Genomic DNA, 21,252 nt, shown 5'->3' with positions numbered 1-21,252 from the left:
TTATTCTCTATTTCATGAACTAAACATTGGCCATTAGTTCACAATGTAGTAAGTTTAGCTGTTGCTACATTATATGTACCAGGCAATGGCCGTTTGATGGAAAGAAAGAATATGTTCACTCTTCCATCACCTCAGTCTCACTTACAGACACACATTTTGTCCTTCACTGTGTGACACATGCATGACTATAATCTGTTTACTTTCTCCGTCCTTCCTCCGCCAGCTGCGTAGTTCAGGTCAGGTTCGAGGCATGAGTGCGGCTCACGAGCAGTGAGGTCGACCAACCAAACCCTTCCATGATGATGATGTCACCAAGCTCACAAAGAAGAGGAAGTCAGCTGCTCTACTTCCTGTCTCCCATGATTCATAGAGGGGTTTTCCCTGATTGGTCAATAGTAGTGTACCGACCCCCAATCACATGCCTCCTATTCACGTAGAAAAACAAAAGCCGTTATGCATTTAAAAAACAAATTAAGGGAAAAAACGATTTGCACAGAAAGTAAATTTAAATTGCCTGTAATTATAATTGTTAGTTAATTATGAGACAGGCTTAATTTGTATCCACACTCAAAGCCAAGCCTTTTAATCAGACTAGAATGTTATTTTACAGTCCTCTGTATATGTTATAATGTCCCCCTAAATTGGACCAATTTGTTTTTGTTTTATGTATTTTGTTCCCTGTTGGATACTGTATCTGTCATTGCTCTAGTTGGCTTCATCCTTGTTTCAGTCTCCTCCCTCGAGACTAAGATCTGTATAAACCCTTATCCGAGGTGTAGTGGTCTGCAGACTTGAAATAAGTCCAAAATGGCATCCTATTCCATATAGTGCACTACTTCTGGCCAGAGGGCCGGGTCTGAATAGGGTGCCATTTGGGAAGTCGATTTAGCACCTCAACCCCTGTCCTGTCTGTCTGACAGGTGGCGTTTTTTGATTTGACCCTGTCCAGGCCTGTTGCGATCTCTTGTAGAACATGGTTGAGTGGTTTGACATACATGTATACGATTCCTGCCCTCTTTGACTGATTTTGTTGCCGTTTGTTGTTGCATTGCTGTCCTTTGATCCGGTGTGTTTTCCTTTTTAATGTGTTAAGGTTTTAAACATTTCGTCCATTGTTTGCCCCAAGCATGTTTGCTGAGTTCATACATTTCAGAGCTGCTAGATCAGCTGTCACTTGTACCTGTAGTTCAGGTGTCATTCTACTCGGATGATGGAGAATAGATGGAATTGAACCCTTTTGCTTTCTGCTTAGCTGTAGTCGCGTCGCTAATGACTTCAGGGCTAGAATTTGGTGGCGTTGAAATACTTAAAGTTTTTGATAGATACCCAGATCTGCTGCACCGTTACCTGTTAGGAGGGACAGAAATACATCTCCCTTGTGACTACCAGTTTATTTCTACCACTGTAGTGTTGACTGTCCTCTTAATTCATATTCACGGTTATAAAACGTGGTCAGGTCTACTCCAGAGTGTTTCCCAAACTGGGGCAGGACCGTGTTTGGGGAAAACCCTGTTCTAGATGACCTCTATCTCCAGTACTGTAATTATATATAGTAGGGAGCTGGCTCAAATGGCACCCTGTTCCCTATATGTAGTGCACTACTTTTGACAGCAATATATAGTAGATAGGGTGTTGAGGTTTAGAATAGGTTGTATTACTCTTGGAAAGTTTGTCAGATCAGTGGGCAGTGTGCTGTCCAGACACTCTGACAGGTTAGGATTGGAGAACGTAATGTTCCGCTTTCAGCCATACTGTAGTTATTACCCCTGTGAATGTAGTGTGTCTATGGGATAATGCATGTCTTAGTATGCAAAGAAAATATTTTTGTGCGGATAGTCACACATTCTCCATCAGCGCAACCATGTAGCTACCTGCTGCAGCATTAACATAAGGATATTTGAAGTATCTCTACTTAAACTTGATAGTTTATTCCCGTTATATTGTTTTACATTTTGATCTCCAGGATCATGAAGCCTTGGAGTGAGACACTGTTAAAATGTGAAATGGATAAGTTGTATTCTTTTTCTTTTGTCCATTGTTTCTCCTATTTTTTGGGATGTTTTGTTTTTTAGATTTTAGCCGTTCCTGTTGGGTTGAACAGCTGCATCTACACAGGCAGCCCAATTCTGATCTTTTTTTCCCTACACATCCCATCAGCTCTTTTTCGGAGCTTATCTGGCTGGTCAAAAGATGAGAATTGAGCTGCCTGTGTAGATGCAGCCAATGTGACCCATAACGATTAGTCTTTATAGAAGTACCAGTGATGTGAGCCAGGGTTAGAAAGTGATTCAACTAGTTTTCACCAAGCCACTGATTACTTTAATCAGGTGTGTTAGTGATGAGCTGGAACAACCTGTGTGTACCCCCCCAGGAATGGATTGAGAAACACTGGCCATCAGAGTCCATTGTATCTGTATGGTCATCATGCCTAAGCACTTGCAAAATACATTTTATTTGAAAGAAAAATATTAACAATGCATATAAATGTATATTTTCTGATCATGAGGTGAAATTAGTAGTGAATGTAAAGTTAATATTTTTGTTTTGTTTTTCACAGCTTGAGCTGTGGCAAGGTCTAGACAATAACAGAATATCTATTAAAATTTAACACAAAACTCCACCCAGCGCTGTGCTATTGATTTGACATCACATTGGATTTTGTGCTCATGATTGTGGTTAATCTACTACTGAATATACAGTTAATAGCCTACTCTGTATTTTCAGAGACAAACATTGATTCAAGACAAACTGATTTGTTCATATATATATTTTTAAATGACATTCCAGTGTTTTTGTTTTCCATTTTCTAGCAAAAGAGACAGGATGGTTATAAATTGATGGCACTCCAGATTGTCGACCACTTCGTTCTCAGCACCTCAAAATGAGTCCACTGACAGCCTCTAGAGAGGGTCCCATCTGTCCGGGGGTTTGAGGATCAAACTGTTCAACGTTCCTGCTCTCTCGTCCACGTCTTGTTTAAAAAGGATAAACTAAACCTACAACACAAAATAAACCAAAGCATATAGAAATCGATATTAGTCAGTCTCAGTGCCCCCGGCTGTAAACATGTCTACTAGTTTAGGGCTCTATTCAATATCGCTGTAGCGTTACAGATTAATAAAGTCATTTCCGATTGAGCCAACATGCGTTTTTTTTTACCATCGTTTGTAGTCTCCGCATAACGGGATAATTTGGATAGCATTCTAGCTTCGCCCTCATGTGGTTGCTAGCAAGCAGGCTAGGTATCAACTGCCAATCCAATAGAGGCTGGAAGCTATAGTGAGCGTTAATTGGTTAATAGCGTTGCGAGATCACAGAATAATTGCATAAAATTCAGCTTTCTCCAAATTTGATCCAACCATGGGCTCCCTCGCCCGTTTCATCGTCCCAAAAGATATGTGGAAATGCACTAACTCGAACATTGCCTATCACGCTGAACTTCCGTGATAGACTGAATAGAGCCCTTAGTTTGCCTCCAGTTAGAAATGCATTGATTAGAACAGACCTCTATTTTAGAGCGTTCCACAATGCTACTGAACGTGACCCTGATGTCTGTCTGATACAAGTCTCCTCTCGCTGCATGGTATAGGTCTATCTGTAGCTAGCAGGTGAAATGCCATAGCAACAGAGCCACGTTTTTGGTATATAGTTATACATAGGGTGGGGTTAAGACAACGGCCATGTTAGAGAAGATCAAACCGCAATATATCATTGGTAAATTGTGACTGATCTAATGAGTCATATGATGCCCTTGACAGTTTTGGTTAGTGAAATGAATTGCGGGAGATCAGTGCAGCTAACATAACCGTTGACAGAGTAGGGAGCTGCACCCTGAAGAGACAATGAAGGACTATTTCAAAAACATTTCCCATCTTCATTGCAAATCGGACACGTTGGTTGTCTCCTTCACATTTAGATATTTTGGGTTTCAGCCATTGTCAGAGAGAACTGTTTCCACAGCACTTAACACTAGCACCTCTGAATAAACAGGTTGTATAACTGTGTGGTTTCTCTCCTACAGTGTTAAAACAAACCATCCACTGACTGTCGTAATTTAACTAAACCAGGCAAATACATTACTTACAGTATGTATTTTCAGATTCAGGTATTCCAATCTTTTCCTGTGATTGCTTTCCAATAACTACAGAGGGGGTTTCAAACAGACAGAACACAAAGGGGGAGTTTGGGGTTGAAAGGCATGGACTGGTGGCGAGCAGGGTGATGAACCCAACCAGAGGTGCATACTACAAAGCAGGTTCAATGAGAGAACCAGAAATAACTGTTGATTTCCTGGTTCATTAAGAAAGCTAAACATCTATGTGGTTTTGGTTGAGTCAATTAGACCAAGCTCATCTTAAAAAAAAAAAAAAAAAGATATTTAGGCAAGTTAGCTGGCTAACTCCTTGATCCTACGTTGTAGTATACTCGTCTGCTCTAAACTGACCTATTAAGTCACTGGTTGCCCGGAGAGGAGTGCAGACAACTTGTTTCCCAGGTTTCTGGCTAAAAGTCAAGGCCTAAAATCAGCACTGGAGTTGTGCACTTCTGAAACAAACAATTCAGAAGCTTTTCAGAGTTGGGGCCGCGTTCAGCTTTCCTTGCGTGTACAATACGCAAAGAACACTTTGTTCAGCTGTCCTCGTTTTCATACAGTAAGCTAAGCACCATCTCCGCCCCATTTGTTCTTATGAGCAGAAGAGTGTCACTGACAACAGTGTAGCTGTTTGGACTGCAAGGTCAGGCTCGGGAAGTGAGGAGTCCAACATGGAAAACAGGAGCAGATCTTCTCATCTGACTGTCACCATGGAAGCAACAGCAGCTGGGAAAAAACAACTAAGGGGAAAACGTTGCTTAGTTCATTCACGTTCAGTCAAGGAGTTGTTGCTGTGGTAGTTGATCTGTCATCTGCGGACTATGTACAATCATTTATTAGAGTAGTTCTAAAATTGCTTATTTCGTATGTTGCTCTAGTATGTTTGAGGAGCTTCTCTGTGACATTATCACATATAATAAACCGGAAATATCTGTGGTTCCTTGCTGAGAGAGAGAGCAGTGATGGTTCTCACGGTGAGAAAGGGAGTCCTGTGTAATATAAAGTGACACCCAGAGTGAGGGATATGTGGAAAAGGAGAGGGAAGAGCATGAAGTGAAAGACTGTTGGCAGCAAGCAACACCTCCTTTGAGAGGAGCAGGGGGAGAAGGCTCTGTGTGGGGGTGCAGTTAGATGAGGTCATCCAGTATAATAGTGAGAGTTAGGTATGACAATATTGATTGAAGGGTGATTGCTGGTCAGAACTTGAGGCTCTTCAGCGAATCAGCTCTCTTCCTCAGTAGATCTCCCAGCTCCTGCAGCGAGCCAAGATAACTAGTCTGAACCTTGTCCATGGCTGCCCTGGTGAATCCACACTCCTCCTGGGAGAGAGAGGGTAGAGGTACAGATAGACAGAAGAGAAAGAACCATGCTTTGAATTAAAGAAACAAATCAGTAATCATACACACAGCTACCCACCCAGACCTACCAACCTGTGTCTGTGCGTGTCCCACCCCCAGGGTGAGTGCTGCTAGTTTGAGGGCTGTCAGGCTGGCCTCCTGCCCCTTCACGTGATCCAGAGCCTGGGTCACAATGCCCTGTAGGCTGCCTGTCCACTCCTGGAAGCCACTCAGCACCACTGGCTATAGGGACAGAGGAAGGGGGCAGAGAATTATTGGCGAATGGTAATGGTGTCAGAAGGGTTGTACGCGGACAAGGGGAGAATGAGACGGTAGTGAGTGTGTACCATGGCTGTGCTGCTGTCCTTTTTCTTCTTCTTCTTCTTCTGTAGGCTGGACTTGAGCGGTCGCAGTACGCTGGCAGAGTAACTGGCCACCCACAGCACCACACACACAGTCTGACCAGGAGACATCACCATGTATTACACCCACACAGTCTGACCAGGAGACATCACCATGTATTACACCCACACAGTCTGACCAGGAGACATCACCATGTATTTACATCACACAGTCTGCCAGGAGACATCACCATGTATTACACCCACACAGTCTGACCAGGAGACTCACCATGTATTACACACACCAGTCTGACCAGGAGACATCACCATGTATTACACACACACAGTCTGACCAGGAGACATCACCATAGTATTACACCCCACACAGTCTGACCAGGAGACATCACCATGTATTACACACACACACAGTCTGACCAGGAGACATCACCATGTATTACACCACACACACACACACACACACAGTCTGACCAGGAGACATCACCATGTATTACACCCACACAGTCTGCCCAGGAGACATCACCATGTATTACACACACACACACAGTCCGACCAGGAGACATCACCATGTATTACACACACACAGTCTGACCAGGAGACATCCCATGTATTACACCACACAGTCTGACCAGGAGACATCACCATGTATTACACACACACACAGTCTGACCAGGGAACATCACCATGTATTACACCACACACCCACACAAGTCTGACCAGGAGACATCACCATGTATTACACACACACATCTGACCAGGAGACATCACCATGTATTACACACACACACAGTCTGACCAGGAGACATCACCATGTATTACACACACACACACACAGTCTGACCAGGAGACATCACCATGTATTACACACACACACACAGTCTGACCAGGAGACATCACCATGTATTACACACACACACACACACACACACAGTCTGACCAGGAGACATCCCCATGTATTACACCCACACAGTCTGACCAGGAGAATCACCATGTATTACACCACACACACAGTCTGACCAGGAGACATCACCATGTATTACACACACACACAGTCTGACCAGGAGAATCACCATGTATTACACACACACACAGTCTGACCAGGAGACATCACCATGTATTCACACACACACAGTCTGACCAGGAGACATCACCATGTATTACACACACACACACACACACACACACACACAGTCTGACCAGGAGACATCACCATGTATTACACACACACACAGTCTGACCAGGAGACATCCCCATGTATTACACACACACACAGTCTGACCAGGAGACATCACCATGTATTACACACACAACAGTCTGACAGGAGACATCACATGTATTACCACACACAATCTGACCAGGAACATCACCATGTATTACACACAACACAGTCTGACAGGAGACATCACCATGTATTAACACACACACCAGTCTGACCCAGGAGACATCACCATGTATTACACAACACACACACACACAGTCTGACCAGGAGACTCACCATGTATTACACACACACACAGTCTGACCAGGAGACATCACCATGTATTAACACACACACACAGTCTGACCAGGAGACATCACCATGTATTACACACACACACACGGTCTGACCAGAGACATCACCATGTATTACACACCACACACAGTCTGACCAGGAGACATCACCATGTATACACACACACACAGTCTGCCCAGGAGACATCACCATGTATTACACACACACAATCTGACCAGGAGACATCACCATGTATTACACACACACAATCTGACCAGGAGACATCACCATGTATTACACACACACCAGTCTGACCAGGAGACATCACCATGTATTACACACACACAGTCTGACCAGGAGACATCACCATGTATTACACACACAGTCTGACCAGGAGACATCACCATGTATTACACACACAGTCTGACCAGGAGACATACCATGTATTACACACCACACAGTCTGACAGGGACATCACCATGTATTACACACACACAGTCTGACCAGAGACATCACCATGTATTACACACACACCGTCTGACCAGGAGACATCACCATGTATTACACACACACCGTCTGACCAGGAGACATCACCATGTATTACACACACACCAGTCTGACCAGGAGACATCACCATGTATTACACACACCCACACACAGTCTGACCAGGAGACATCACCATGATACACACACACACACAGTCTGACCGAGACATCACATGTTACACACACACACAGTCTGACCAGGAGACATCACCATGTATTACACACACACACAGTCTGACCAGGAGACATCACCATGTATTACACACACACATCACAGTCTGACCAGGAGACATCACCATGTATTACACACACACACACACACAGTCTGACCAGGAGACATCACCATGTATTACACACACACAACACAGTCTGACCAGGAGACATCACCATGTATTACACACACACACACACAGTCTGACCAGGAGACATCACCATGTATTACACACACCACACACAGTCTGACCAGGAGACATCACCATGTATTACACACACAGCAGTCTGACCAGGAGACATCACCATGTATTACACACACAGTCTGACCAGGAGACATCACCATGTATTACACACACACAGTCTGACCAGGAGACATCACCATGTATTACACACACACAGTCTGACCAGGAGACATCACCATGTATTTACACACACACAGTCTGACCAGGAGACATCACATGTATTACACACACACAGTCTGACCAGGAGACATCACCATGTATTACACACACACAGTCTGACCAGGAGACATCACCATGTATTACACACCACAGTCTGACAGGAGACATCACCATGTATTACACACACACAGTCTGACCAGGAGACATCACCATGTATTACACACACAGTTGCTGTCATCTGCAATATTTCATATTATAATACATTTCCATTTGAGCAATGTTTTAGTGATATACATTTAGAGCGACTACACTGACCTCGACGAAGAAGACCAGTGTTTCCAACAGGGAGGGCTGGGTCATCAATCTGCTGTCTTTCATCTCCAACACTTCTCCTTTACATCTGGATAACAGCTCTGGAGGGGGGGGGGGGGGGGGCACAGATCAGCATGGGGAATAAGAAGGAACTACTACACCAGTGATAACTCGACTAGCAACCTGAAGCCATGATATCTCCTGTGGCTGACTACACAGTCATTATTACCATGGACCTGTTGTAATCTTTAAAGAGGTCTGATGTCATACCTTGGAGTTGTACTATTAATGATTTGAAGGAGTTACAGATCTGGGTTTGGAGTTCTGACGAGTCGTCTGGAAAGAGAAATTATAAAGAACATGACATAATTTCTCCCCTTCCTCTCTCTAGACTCCTCCCACTTCCCCACCCCTCTCTTGCTCCATCTCTCTCCTTCCCAGTCCTGCTGCTTCTGTAGATGGACAGACGGTTGGAGGCCAGTGGTACGGAAGTCTACATCCCTCTCTCCCCCCATCTCCCCGTCTTACCCAGTCCAGTGGTCTCTAGTTCCTGAAGAGTCAGTGATAGTTGCAGAGCAGAGGCCTGACAGTGACAGCTGCCACTAGACAGAGCAGTGGCCAGGCGGGAGGAGGGAGGGCCCAGGAACGGGTACTAGAACAACACAACAGTTAGTGGTCCTGTGTGGCTCAATTGGTAAGAGCATGGTGGTAGGTTCAGTTCATGCCGGGGCCATCCATATGGAAATGTATGCACTCACTGATTGTAAGTTGCTTTAGATAAGCCAACTACCATATATTATATTACACAGTTATTAGTGAAGCGTGTGTGTGTGTACCTGTGTCTGTTTCTCTGTGATCTGGGCTGCGGTTTGTAGCGTCAGGTCTAGCTGGGAGAGGAGGGTCTGGAGGGTGGAGCTTTTGGCTGATACACCATTCTCATTGGTCTTATCAGAGTTCCGTGATGAGGGGGCGTGTCCGAGCAGAGCCAATGAGGCGAGGAGGCGGAGCGTGAGAGAGCGAACCTTTAACCAGACCGACTCCTCCTCTAGAGACAGACGACGATGCTCCTCAGTCAGCTCCCTGGAACACACACATTTTTACAGACTGGCATGGGTAAATATGTTGTGACAAGTGTGTGTGTACCTGTCCTTGGGGTCCCAGCTGAAGAGGACAGTCAGGTCTCTGTTGTCCCTCATGTTGTCCCAGGGAATGTCATCCTCCTCAGGACACAGACCCATCGCCTTCACACTCTCCTCCAGACTTGATGTGCTACAACAACACAGGAATATGTTACAGGTAGGTGTGTGTGTGTGTGTGTGTGTGTGTGTGTGTGTGTGTGTGTGTGTGTGTGTGTGTGTGTACACTCACATGTCAGCCTCGGTGTACAAGTCCAGTAACATCCTCTCGGTGCGGACCTGAGCGAAGTGCAGAGATTGGTTGAGCCGGGTTCTAAACGCGATGAATTCTGGGATTTTCTCAAACGCTCCATACTTATAGGCCTGGATTATGTACTCTGAGGTCTGGCGGAGGACAGAAAAGAGGAAACAAGGAAGAGGTGAGAAAATACAACTCATCAGAATATATGACATATTTAGGACATACTTAGATGAGACAGGGACTCACATCTTTCTGGTTGGAGTGGAAAAACCTGAGGGAGAAGTTATAGGACTGGGAGGCTGCAGCAAACTGCCCCAACGACCCTGCATAACGAGTTAACAGATACCTGGGAGAAAGGAGAGAATATAAGGATTAGTGCATTGGTTATGGTAATCTTAATGTGTATCAGCGTTTGTCAGAGCATTTTAATTTACTGGACAAAAAATGGTTGCGGAACGAGATTACGGCATCCACCCAGTTCTCAGAATGACAGAAATCCCATTTAGTTCATGGTAACATGCAACTCGGATGCAACGGCATGCGTCATTCTTACTGAATTCCGATGAGCAATTGGAAGATGTTAGAATACATAGGCGGCGCGTTGAATTAAATTGCCAACATTATATAGCTTAATTAACTTATTCCTGTCTATACAGAAAGAAAGAAAATCATCAGAAATGTGGCTACTACACCAGAAAACATGATTTGGCCAAAGAGGATTATTAGCTTCTTAAACATCTTTTTGCTGTGGATTGTTTTAAAATCGCATAGCCTACAGTCGGAAGGGCCCGCAATTTGGGCAGAGCACGCGGCAAATACCAAATAGATGATTGTTGAGATGCGATCGTCAGTGAAAAGGATTTAGACCCTGAGCTAGGCATATCGTAATATTTAAAAATACAATCGCCGAAAAACTGTTTGGAAAACAAATGACTATTCCTGTAAATGCCACCGTCAGCCAGAGGAATATGCTGAGAAGTATTATCACCACAGCAAGCAAGGTAATTGGAGTCACAAAGACAGGCCTGGATGAGATCTTTAAGGTCAGGGCCCTCCGCAAGGCTCACAAAATCATTCTAGACCCAAGCCACCTCCTGTACCCGGACTTTGAACTAGTCCCCTCTGGGCGCAGGTATAGGGCACCCCTCAGCAGGAAAAACACAACTAGACAATCATTTGTGCCAGGTGTGATATCCCTCCTAAATAGCTCGGGCTAATGTTCATATCGACTCAGTAAGGCCAGCAGGCTAGTCTTTTTTATATTTTATTGGTATATAACTTATGAAAGTTGTATTGTCAATTTTGTATTTAAACGCCACTTTAAACGTGTACATGACACTGCAACAAAATTTCCCTATGGGGACAATAAAGTAAGTAAGTAAAGAGAAGACAATGAAAAGAAACCAATCTGTCTTAGTTATCAAAAGTCTCAACTTAATTGAACGATCTTATTGGCACCAGCGAAGAACATTGGCCAGATCCCCGGTGAGTGTGCATATTCACCGTCTTTGTGTCAGTGCCACCTTTGTTCGTTTCTGGACAATCATTTTCTCCTCCAGCTTAGATGGACATCATATTGTATTTGTGTCTCCCCTTTTAGTTGGCCTAATATATGGATCAGACAACGTTGTTTTTATTGATCTGCTAGTCAGTGTCAGCAGAGTAGGCTACCCTGTCATTTATGTTATATTAAAAAAAGGTTCTGCTAATGTCTCCAGTCATATAAAGTATAGTAGAATTGCTTGAAATTTGTTCATAAAAAGCCAACATTTTCCTGTGCAAAGAAAGAAAAAAATACAGGCTCTGATATAGCCTAGGCCTACTCGAAGTCACTACTCGCTACATTGAACAGTCTTTTTTGCAAACAGTGATCGAGTTATATTATTATCCTAATTATGACTATCCAATCAACACATTAGGAATAGGAGGATATCTTACATAAGTTTGCAAATGTGAGAATGCATGGAATGCTTTATTATATAAGGTGCATTTTTATGGAGAAACTGTTTGAATGTTAAATGACGAGACAGAGGCATTGATGCGAGTAACCAGTCTTGTTCAGTACATTACAATACATCCGGGTATCTCAAACACACCGGTAAAACACTAGAGTTGCACTAATTTACATTTACCAACAGATAGCATCACTGTGCCATCTTACACCCATAACAGAAACTTAGCTTTCCCAAACTTGAAACCCAAGTGTTAGAACCGCCCACGTGTACTTTTCCTCAGCCAACAATATGTGTGACAAACAGCAAAATCACTAGTCTATGTCAATCTACTATCCCCCATAGTAGAAACGTTACCTATTCTATTGGCCAGCTTGTCATTCTGAGGCTACGCGCGAATGTTCGTTCCATAATGCAATTAGCGTGAAAACACCATTGTGAGCGATTCACGTGACCGATTAAAATATCCCCTCTTTCTAAATTTCGAACGGATATCTAAATATGTAACAACTAGCACGGGTTCCTAATATGACTAGGATTGTGCCTTTGGCTACTGGACAATGAAATAAAGTTGATTTGAAAACCAATAGAACATGAGAAAAAACTAGACCTAATGGTTTCAATGGCATATGGAAGTCTTTATCAAATAATTTCTTGCACGTTTGGTTGGATTTTGGCTAGGCTACTTTGAGGCAAGGTAAAACGTCAAATCAAACTTTCTCACATGTGCCGAATACAACACCTTACCGTGAAATGCTTACTTACAAGCCGTTAACCAACAGTGCAGTTCAAGAAAGAGTTAAGAAAATATTTACTAAATAAACGAAAGTAAAAAATAATAATGAGGCTATATACAGGGGGTACCGGTACCGAATCAATGTCGAGGTAATTAGGAAGTGACTATGCATAGATAATAAACAGCAAGTAGCAGCAGTGTAAAAAACTAAATGGGGTGGGGGGGGGGGGGGGGGCAATGTAAATAATCTAGTGGCCATTTGGTTAATTGTTCAGCAGTCTTATGGCTTGGGGAAAGCTGTTAAGGAGCCTTTTGGTCCTAGACTTGGCACTCCGGTACTGTGTGCAGTGGTGTAACAGAGAAAACAGTCTATAACTTGGGTGACTGGAGTCTTTGACAATTTTTGGGCCGTCTGGATGGTCCTGGATGGCAGGAAGCTTGGCCCCAGTGATGTACTGGGCCGCTCACACTACCCTCTGTAGCGCCTTATGGTCAGGTCAGATGCCGAGCAGTTACCACAACAGGCCTGATGCAACCGGTTAGGATGCTCTCGATGGTGCAGCTGTAGAACCTTATGAGGATCTGGGGACCCATGCCAAATCTTTAAAGTCTTCTGGGGGGGGGGGGGGGTGTTGTTTGCCCTCTTCACGACTGTCTTGGTGTGTTTGGACCATGATAGTTCGTTGGTGATGTGGACACCAAGGAACTTGAAAAACTCTCGACCTGCTCCAATACAGCCCCGTCGATGTTAATGGGGGTCTGTTCGTCCCACCTTTTCCTGTGGTCCACGATCAGCTCTTTTGTCTTGCTCACATTGAGGGAGATGTTATCTTGGCATCACACTGCCAGGTCTCTGACCTCCTCCCTATAGGCTGTCTCATCGTTGTCGGTGATCAGGCCTACCACTTCTGTCGTCAGTAAACTTAATGATGATGTTTGAGTCGTGTTTGGCCACACAGTCGTGGGTGAACGGAGTACAGGAGGGGACTAAGTACACCCCTGAGGGGCTCAAGTGTTGAGGATCAGCATAGCAGACGTGTTGTTGCCTACCCTTACCACCTGGGGGCTGCCAGTCAGGAAGTCCGGGATCCAGTTGCAGAGGGAGGTGTTTAGTCCCAGGGTCCTTAGCTTAGTGATGAGCTTTGTGCGCACTATGGTGTTGAACGCTGAGCTGTAGTCAATGAACAGCACTCTCACATAGGTGTTCCTTTTGTCCAGGTGGGAAAAGGCAGTGTGGAGTGCGATTGAGATTGTGTCATCTGTGGATCTGTTGGGGTGGTATGTGAATTGGAGTGGGTCTCGGGCATCCGGGAGGATGCTGTTGATGTGAGCCATGACCAGCCTTTCAAAGCACTTCATGGCTACCAATGTGAGTGCTGTGGGGCGGTAATCATTTAGGCAGGTTACCTTCGCTTCCTTGGGCACAGGGACTATGGTGGTCTGCTTGAAACATGTAGGTATTACAGACTCTGTCAGGGAGAGGTTGAAAATGTCAGTGAAGACACTTGCCAGTTGGTCCGCGCATGCTTTGAGTACACGTCCTGGTAATCCGTCTTACTCTCCAGCTTTGTGAATGTTGACCTATTTAAAGGTCTGGCTCACATCAGCTACCGAGAGCATTATCACAGTCGTCCAGAACAGCTGGTGCTCTCATGCATGCTTCTGTGTTGCTTGCCTTGAAGCAAACATAAAAGGCATTTAGCTCCTCTTGTAGGCTCGCGTCACTGGGAAGCTCACGGCTGTGCTTCCCTTTGCAGTCCATAATAGTTTAAGGCCTGCCACATCCGACGAGCGTCAGAGCCGGTGTAGTAGGATTTAATCTTAATCCTGTATTGACGCTTTGCTTGTTTGATGGTTCTTCTGAGGGCATAGCGGGATTTCTTATAAGTGTCCGGATTAGTGTCCCGCTCCTTGAAAGCGGCAGCTCTAGCCTTTAGCTCGATGCGGATGTTGCCTGTAATCCATGGCTTCTGGTTGGGGTATGTACGTATGGTCACTGTGGGGACGACGTCGTCGATGCACTTATTGATGAAGCCGGTGACAGGTGGTATACTCCTCAATGCCATTGTATGAATCCCGGAACATATTGCAGTCTCTGCTAGCAAAACAGTCCTGTAGCTTAGCATCCGCATCATCTGACCACTTCCGTATTGAGCGAGTCACTGGTACTTTCAGCTTTAGTTTTTGTTTGTAAGCAGGAATCAGGCGGATAGAATTATGGTCAGATTTGCCAAAAAGGAGGGCGAGGGAGAGCTTCGATGCATCTCTGTGTGTGGAGTAAAGGTGGTCTAGAGTTATTTTTCCCTCTGGTTGCACATTTAACATGCTGGTAGAAATGAGGTAAAACAGATTTAAGTTTGCCTGCATTAAAGTCCCAGGCCACTAGGAGCACCGCTTCTGGATGAGCATTTTCTTGTTTGCTTATGGCCTTATACAGCTGGTTGAGAGCAGTCTTAGTGCCAGCATCGGTGTGTGGTGCTAAATAGACGGCTACGAATAATATAGATGAGACTCTTGGTAGATAGTGTGGTCTACAGCTTATCATAAAATACTCTACTTCAGGCGAGCAATACCTTGACACTTCTTTAATATTAGACATTGCGCACCAGCTGTTATTGACAAATAGACAAACCCCACCCATCGTCTTACCAGACGTAGCTTCTCTATTCCTGTCAGTGCATGGAAAATCCCACCAGCTCTATATCATCTGTGTCATCGTTCAGCCATGACTCAGTGAAACATAAGATATTACAGTTTTTAATGTCCCATTGGTAATATAATCTTGATCGTAGGTCATCCATTTTATTTTCCAATGATTGCACGTTGGCCAATATAGAACGGATGGCAATGGGAGTTTACTCACTTGCCAACGAATTCTTAGAAGGCAGCCCGACCTCCGTCCCCTTTTCCTCCGTCTTTTCTTCATGCAAATGACGGGGTTTTGGGCCCATTTTTACTCATAATACGTAGTAAAAGGTTCAGGTTTCAAACAATTAAGTATACGTTTTCAAAATGCATACTGCCTCCAGCTCACTGCAAAGTGGTGTGTGACGCGCTGACGCCTGCCTAGTTGCCTATGCACTTGAATGGAGAATTGGAAGCGCACTTCAAAAATAGGAGCTATTTTGAAATCGTGGCCATTGTTTTTTTAACACGTGATTGCCTTTAGAATTGTTACGCAATTATTGGGCTTTTTAAAGTGTGTTTTACTCCAGCAACAACCAGCTGAGGAGCTGATTTCTCCTGCAGATCCCCAGCTGGTTGCTGCTGGAGTAAAACATGTGCTTTTATCATTCATTGCACAACAATTCTAAATACAATCACGTCTTAAACAGTGTGCACTGTTATATATAGGATAAAATGCATTATTTCTCAATGGGATTTTATTATTTTATTTAAAATCAGATTGTTCATTTTTTGGGGGGGCCAAAAGCCGGCCATTACCGGTTAACGGAAACCCTGGGGTGTGTGTGTATTACTATCCTAATGGGTACCGGAAGTCCCCACATGGATAGTAAAACAAGGAAAATTCGCTCTCGTGGGGACATTTCCCAGGTCCCCCATGAGGACAAAGACTATTTTAGGCTCAGGGGTTAGGTTTAGGGTTAGAATTGGGCTTAGGGGTTGGCTTTACAATTAGGTGTTAGGTTTATTGTAAGGAGTTAAGGAAAATAGGATTTTGAATGGAAATCTATTTTAACTCACAAGGATAGTAAAACTTGTGTGTGAGTGTGTGTGTACTAGAGACCCACCCTATGGTGTCGTGCTGTACGTGCTTGGCATCCAGGCTGGAGTAGAGGTCCACTACGGGCTGGAAGGCTCCGAGGCGACAGAAAAGAAGCAGCAGCAGTAGTTTGAACTGAGCGTTGGAGGGACTGAAGGACAAACCCTCCTCTAATACTCCTAGACACTGCCACAGCATGTTCTCATCGCCTAACACGCACAGATACACACACACACACAGTATGTTAACAAACACAGAGAAACCAAGAGCGAGAGAGGGAAAGAGAGGCAGAGAGTGAAAGGCAGGGAGACAGAGAGAAAGAGGCAGAGAGAGAGCAAGAGAGAGGCAGAGAGATGGAGAGAAAGAGAGAGAAATTAAGGCGATGACTCACCAGTTTCTGTCCAGAGGTCGATGTAGACGTGAGCGACCATGAGACAGTACGGATCAGAGAACTGGAGCTCTGTCTTCAGACACGACTTCCCTGTTATACACACACTATTGTCAGACAAACTAGTTTCTGGTTCTTCACAAAATTGCCATTGCATCTCTTCCAGCAGTTTTTAAGCTAGATGCATCACATTTTGGATGGATAGACGGAAAGGGATGGATAAAGATAGGGACCGATAGAATGACTGTCCTTACCAAATTGTAGTCCATAGTGGTAGTGGGCTTTGAGTTCTGTGATGAGGCATAGTTTGCCCTCTGTGTCCAGAGCGTGTTGAAGTCCCAGCACCCGACTCAGCTGACACACACACAGGTGTCTCTGCAATGCCTTCGTATCCCCCGGAAACCCAAAGCCATCCTCACCCACCTCCCCCAACGGAACCAACTCCCCCAGACGGTTTTTAAACTACAGGGAGGAGGAGAGGAAGAGAGAGAATAGGAGAGGGAAGGGAGAGAGAGAATAGGAGAGGGAAGGAGAGGAGCAGAATTTATGTTATCATGTCCAACTCATCAGGGGTTGGTGATAGATTCCCACTACTGGTGGTGTTCTGCAGGTGTGTGTGTACCTGTGTGTGTTGCTCAGGGGGAAGTAGGTGTAAATATATCTTCAGGTCTGTAATACAGCAGGGTTTGTCTCCAAACTTCCCAAAGAACTGAAGCATCAACTCCAACGGATCTCCTGTAGACAACCAATAACAACACAACGCAAACAAACTGTCAACAGCCGAGGAAACTGCGGAGTGTGCCGAGGAAACTGCAGGGTGTGCCGAGGAAACTGCGGGGTGCGCCGAGGAAACTGCGGGGTGCGCCGAGGAAACTGCGGGGTGCGCCGAGGAAACTGCCGGGGTGCGCCGAGGAAACTGCGGAGTGTAGCCGAGGAAACTGCAGGTGTGCCGAGGAAACTGCGGGTTGCGCGAGGAAACCTGCGGGTGCGCCGAGGAAACGCGGGTGCGCCGAGGAAACTGGCGGGTGCCGCGAGAAACTGCGGGGTGCGCCGAGGAAACTGCCGGGGTGCGCCGGGAAACTGCCGGGTGCGCCGAGAAATGCGGGTGCGCCGAGAAACTGGGGGCCGAGGAAACTGCCGGGTGCGCCGAGAAACTGCCGGGTGCGCCGAGGAAACTGCCGGGGTGCGCCGAGGAAACTGCTGGGTGCGCCGAGGAAACTGCGGGGTGCGCCGAGGAAACTGCGGGGTGCGCCGAGGAAACTGCGGGGTGTGCCGAGGAAACTGCGGGGTGTGCCGAGGAAACTGCGGGGTGTGCCGAGGAAACTGCGGGGTGCGCCGAGGAAACTGTGGGTGTGCGTTAGTGCTTTTTGAGGTTGGTTCGGTTTCGGTTCAATTATTTAAAAATAATCACAGTTTTCAATTTCGGTTTCAATCATTTTTTTAGACATTAAATACACTATGCATTATGTGAGTTAAATGGTATAGCACAAAATACAACTATTAAGTTGAATAAAAGTCCCATGATGGTAGTGACTGCCCATTACGGCTTATCCCTTATTAACTATCATTCATTTACTTTAATTAAATATTTCAGTTTGTGTACATTACATTTGTTTTATTTGATGACCTTATTATTTAATTCCAAGCCATCGCATCTCTATAGAGCTGCTGCCTATGTCAGACAAAATCACTATTTTAGTAGTTCTTCGAAAGTAAATAAGGCATACTTTTCTGACTGCTGAATACCAACTATCAATCACTTAGATCATGTGCAGTATTTTCAGGTAGAAAAAAATCAGAAGCAACTGCTTTCTGCCCCTCTATCTCTCTTGATTGCGCGTTCTCTCCGTCTCCATGTGTGCTCCACACCACTGAGGTATAATAAGCTCCATACAGATCGGACAAGTAAGCGGACGTGCAATGGATTATGGTCCTTGTAGTTAATTACCACATTTTCTGCGCTAAACTATGTAGAATATTGGCCTTTTGGAAACTACAAATCCCTACTACAATGCACAGTTCGATCTGATTCGTTCTGATCTCCAGAGAAACTGTGCATCGAGTTCACAGAAAAACAAATGCAATTCAAATAATTGAACCGAGTTCCAAAAATAACAGCAGCACTAGTGTGTGATTGTGTGTGTGTACCTAGCTCTTGCTCATCAGGACAGCCCCTCTGTCTCAGTCTGTGTATGAGTTCCAGGCAGGCCATGTAGGGACCTCTGAGAGGACGAGACTCCTTCTTGTCCTCCTCCTCCATCCTGTCCACCACAAACTTCACTGCCTCCGCCACAGTGGTCTGCACTGGACCCTCCACACAGCTAGAGAGAGAAGGTGAGGCAAAGAAGATAGTTTGTTTGATCAGCCCATCTCTTCTCATATACGAGGTAAAACGTCCACCAAGAGCAGAATCTCTAACAAGCAATGGCCTCTTCTAATAGTCCGCTATTATATAATATTTTCTCACTCACACAACAGAGTTTCCGTTTGTCGGCATTTGCCGGCTTTTAGTCGATAAAAAAAATGAAAAGCCGATAAATAACTTCTACCGGCCAAAATTATTGAGAGAAAAAAAAGCTTTTTAATATTTTGGGGCTGCATGTAGCCTAGTGGTTAGAGCGTTGGGCCAGTAACCGAAAGGTTGCTGGATCGAATCCCTGAGCTGACAAGGTAAAAATCTGTCGTTAAGCCCCTGAACAAGGCAGTTAACCCACTGTTCCCCAGCAGGCCGTCATTGTAAATAAGAATTTGTTCTTAACTGACTTGCCTAGTTAAATAAAGGTTAAATTAATTTATGGAAATACCAGTCGATGGAAACATTTGATCATCATACTTATCGGTATATAGGTTAATTTGCATATAATAGTGGAATTAAATTGGTGTATGTGTATTTGTTAGTCATCGCTTAGCCCATCTTATTTATCCAACACAACTATCACACTATTTTGAACAGGATTTCTCCTGCAGCTCCTCAGCTGGTTTCTGCTGCATGTGCTTTTATAAGCCCATTCATTACATAACAATTCTAAATGCAATCACGTTTTAACTGTTTATGTGCACAATTAAAAACAGCTATTTTTATTTCTCAACTTTATTACCGCCTAATTCAAGCGCAGCGTGTCACCTCCACTTTAAAATGTGAGCTGTAGGCATTAGTGCCTATGCATTTTGAAAACATAGGCCTCCTTGATTGTTTGAAACCTGAATGTTTAACTATGTTATGAGGCATGTCTTACCTTGCTTCAAAGTAGCCAATAGGCAAATCTGACCATGGAAACGTCGAGGCAATTATTTTATTAAGACTTCATAGGCGGCGTGTAAATTTCAAGTTTGGGGAAGCTTACAATTTATCCTCCTACCATTTCTACCGATCTGCGTGCCAGTTATGATTTTAATTTGTGCATTTTTGTGGAACAGTTTGATTTCAGTAATAATGTTTTCGTTTCTCAAAATCATTGTCACGTGGTTAATCATGAAAATTTGAATTAAAATGATAAAAAATTCAACTATGGCGAGAGCACTGCCCTCTGCTATATGGACACATTGATACACCGTGATCTATTACCCGCTAAAGAAATGAGCACATGGAACTAATAGCCTATAGGCCAATGCAGCAGTAGGCCTATAACTTCCATTGTCAACTAAAATCAAATGCATTAAGCCGACAAGTAAAAACAGTAGAAAATGATCAATTCATATTTTCAATTGCATTTATTTCTCAGTCTGCCTGCATGCCTTTCTAAATGTCTTGACCTGAGCTACTCTTTTTATAAATTCCCCATGACATGTTTACTACTGGTGACATATGTAATGGGAATTGATAAAAACAATCAAAAGGGCAAACAATTCACACAATGAAACAACGAATGCGCAAGAATTGGCGGGAGACATCTGAGCCATTCTGGTGAGAGACTCGCCTATAACTTTTGTTATACTAAAGAGAATCTATACACATATTTAGATGCTTTTCACTGACAGCCGCAACTCAACAATCAGCTAGGCCTTATTGGCATGCGTTCTGCCCAAATTGTGGGCTTTGCAAATAGGCATAGGCCTACAAGCTTGTGATTTCTAAGAAACCACAGCTATTTTTTATTATTTTTTTAATCTAACGATCCTCGATTCTGCCGTGGATAAATCATGCTTTCTGGTGAAGTATTTTGAATTATTTTATTTATGTGTAGACAGGAGTAATGATATAATTTTGGCAAATAGTTCTCTCACGTCACCCCGCTCCTCCGCTCTCTCCACTGGCTTCCAGTTGAAGCTCGCATCCGCTACAAGACCATGGTGCTTGCCTACGGAGCTGTGAGGGGAACGGCA

General features: G+C 44.4%; 2 protein-coding genes across 2 annotated transcripts in view; one reads left to right on the top strand and one right to left on the bottom strand.

Annotated features, from left to right (window-relative positions):
* The window catches only part of LOC111980870 (phosphatidylinositol transfer protein beta isoform), a 30,911-nt gene extending 28,291 nt beyond the window's left edge, over nt 1-2,620 (top strand). The window contains exon 12 of the mRNA XM_070449529.1: nt 224-2,620. The gene's annotated coding sequence lies outside the window, so the exon portion shown is untranslated. The remainder of the gene's footprint in view (nt 1-223) is intronic.
* naa25 (N-alpha-acetyltransferase 25, NatB auxiliary subunit) overlaps nt 2,396-21,252 on the bottom strand; it is a 27,324-nt gene continuing 8,467 nt past the window's right edge. Inside the window, 16 exon segments of the mRNA XM_070449528.1 lie at nt 2,396-5,412; nt 5,524-5,673; nt 5,778-5,888; nt 8,756-8,853; nt 9,023-9,088; nt 9,281-9,404; nt 9,589-9,832; nt 9,896-10,021; nt 10,121-10,272; nt 10,376-10,475; nt 16,570-16,750; nt 16,933-17,022; nt 17,184-17,391; nt 17,552-17,664; nt 19,078-19,299; nt 19,787-19,833. Of these exon segments, the coding sequence (XP_070305629.1) occupies nt 5,290-5,412; nt 5,524-5,673; nt 5,778-5,888; nt 8,756-8,853; nt 9,023-9,088; nt 9,281-9,404; nt 9,589-9,832; nt 9,896-10,021; nt 10,121-10,272; nt 10,376-10,475; nt 16,570-16,750; nt 16,933-17,022; nt 17,184-17,391; nt 17,552-17,664; nt 19,078-19,299; nt 19,787-19,833 (2,155 nt within the window). The 3' untranslated portion in view covers nt 2,396-5,289.

This window comes from Salvelinus sp. IW2-2015, linkage group LG20 (genome assembly GCF_002910315.2).
Source record: "Salvelinus sp. IW2-2015 linkage group LG20, ASM291031v2, whole genome shotgun sequence".
Taxonomy (NCBI): domain Eukaryota; kingdom Metazoa; phylum Chordata; class Actinopteri; order Salmoniformes; family Salmonidae; genus Salvelinus; species Salvelinus sp. IW2-2015.
This window is presented reverse-complemented; position numbering and strand designations above follow the sequence as displayed.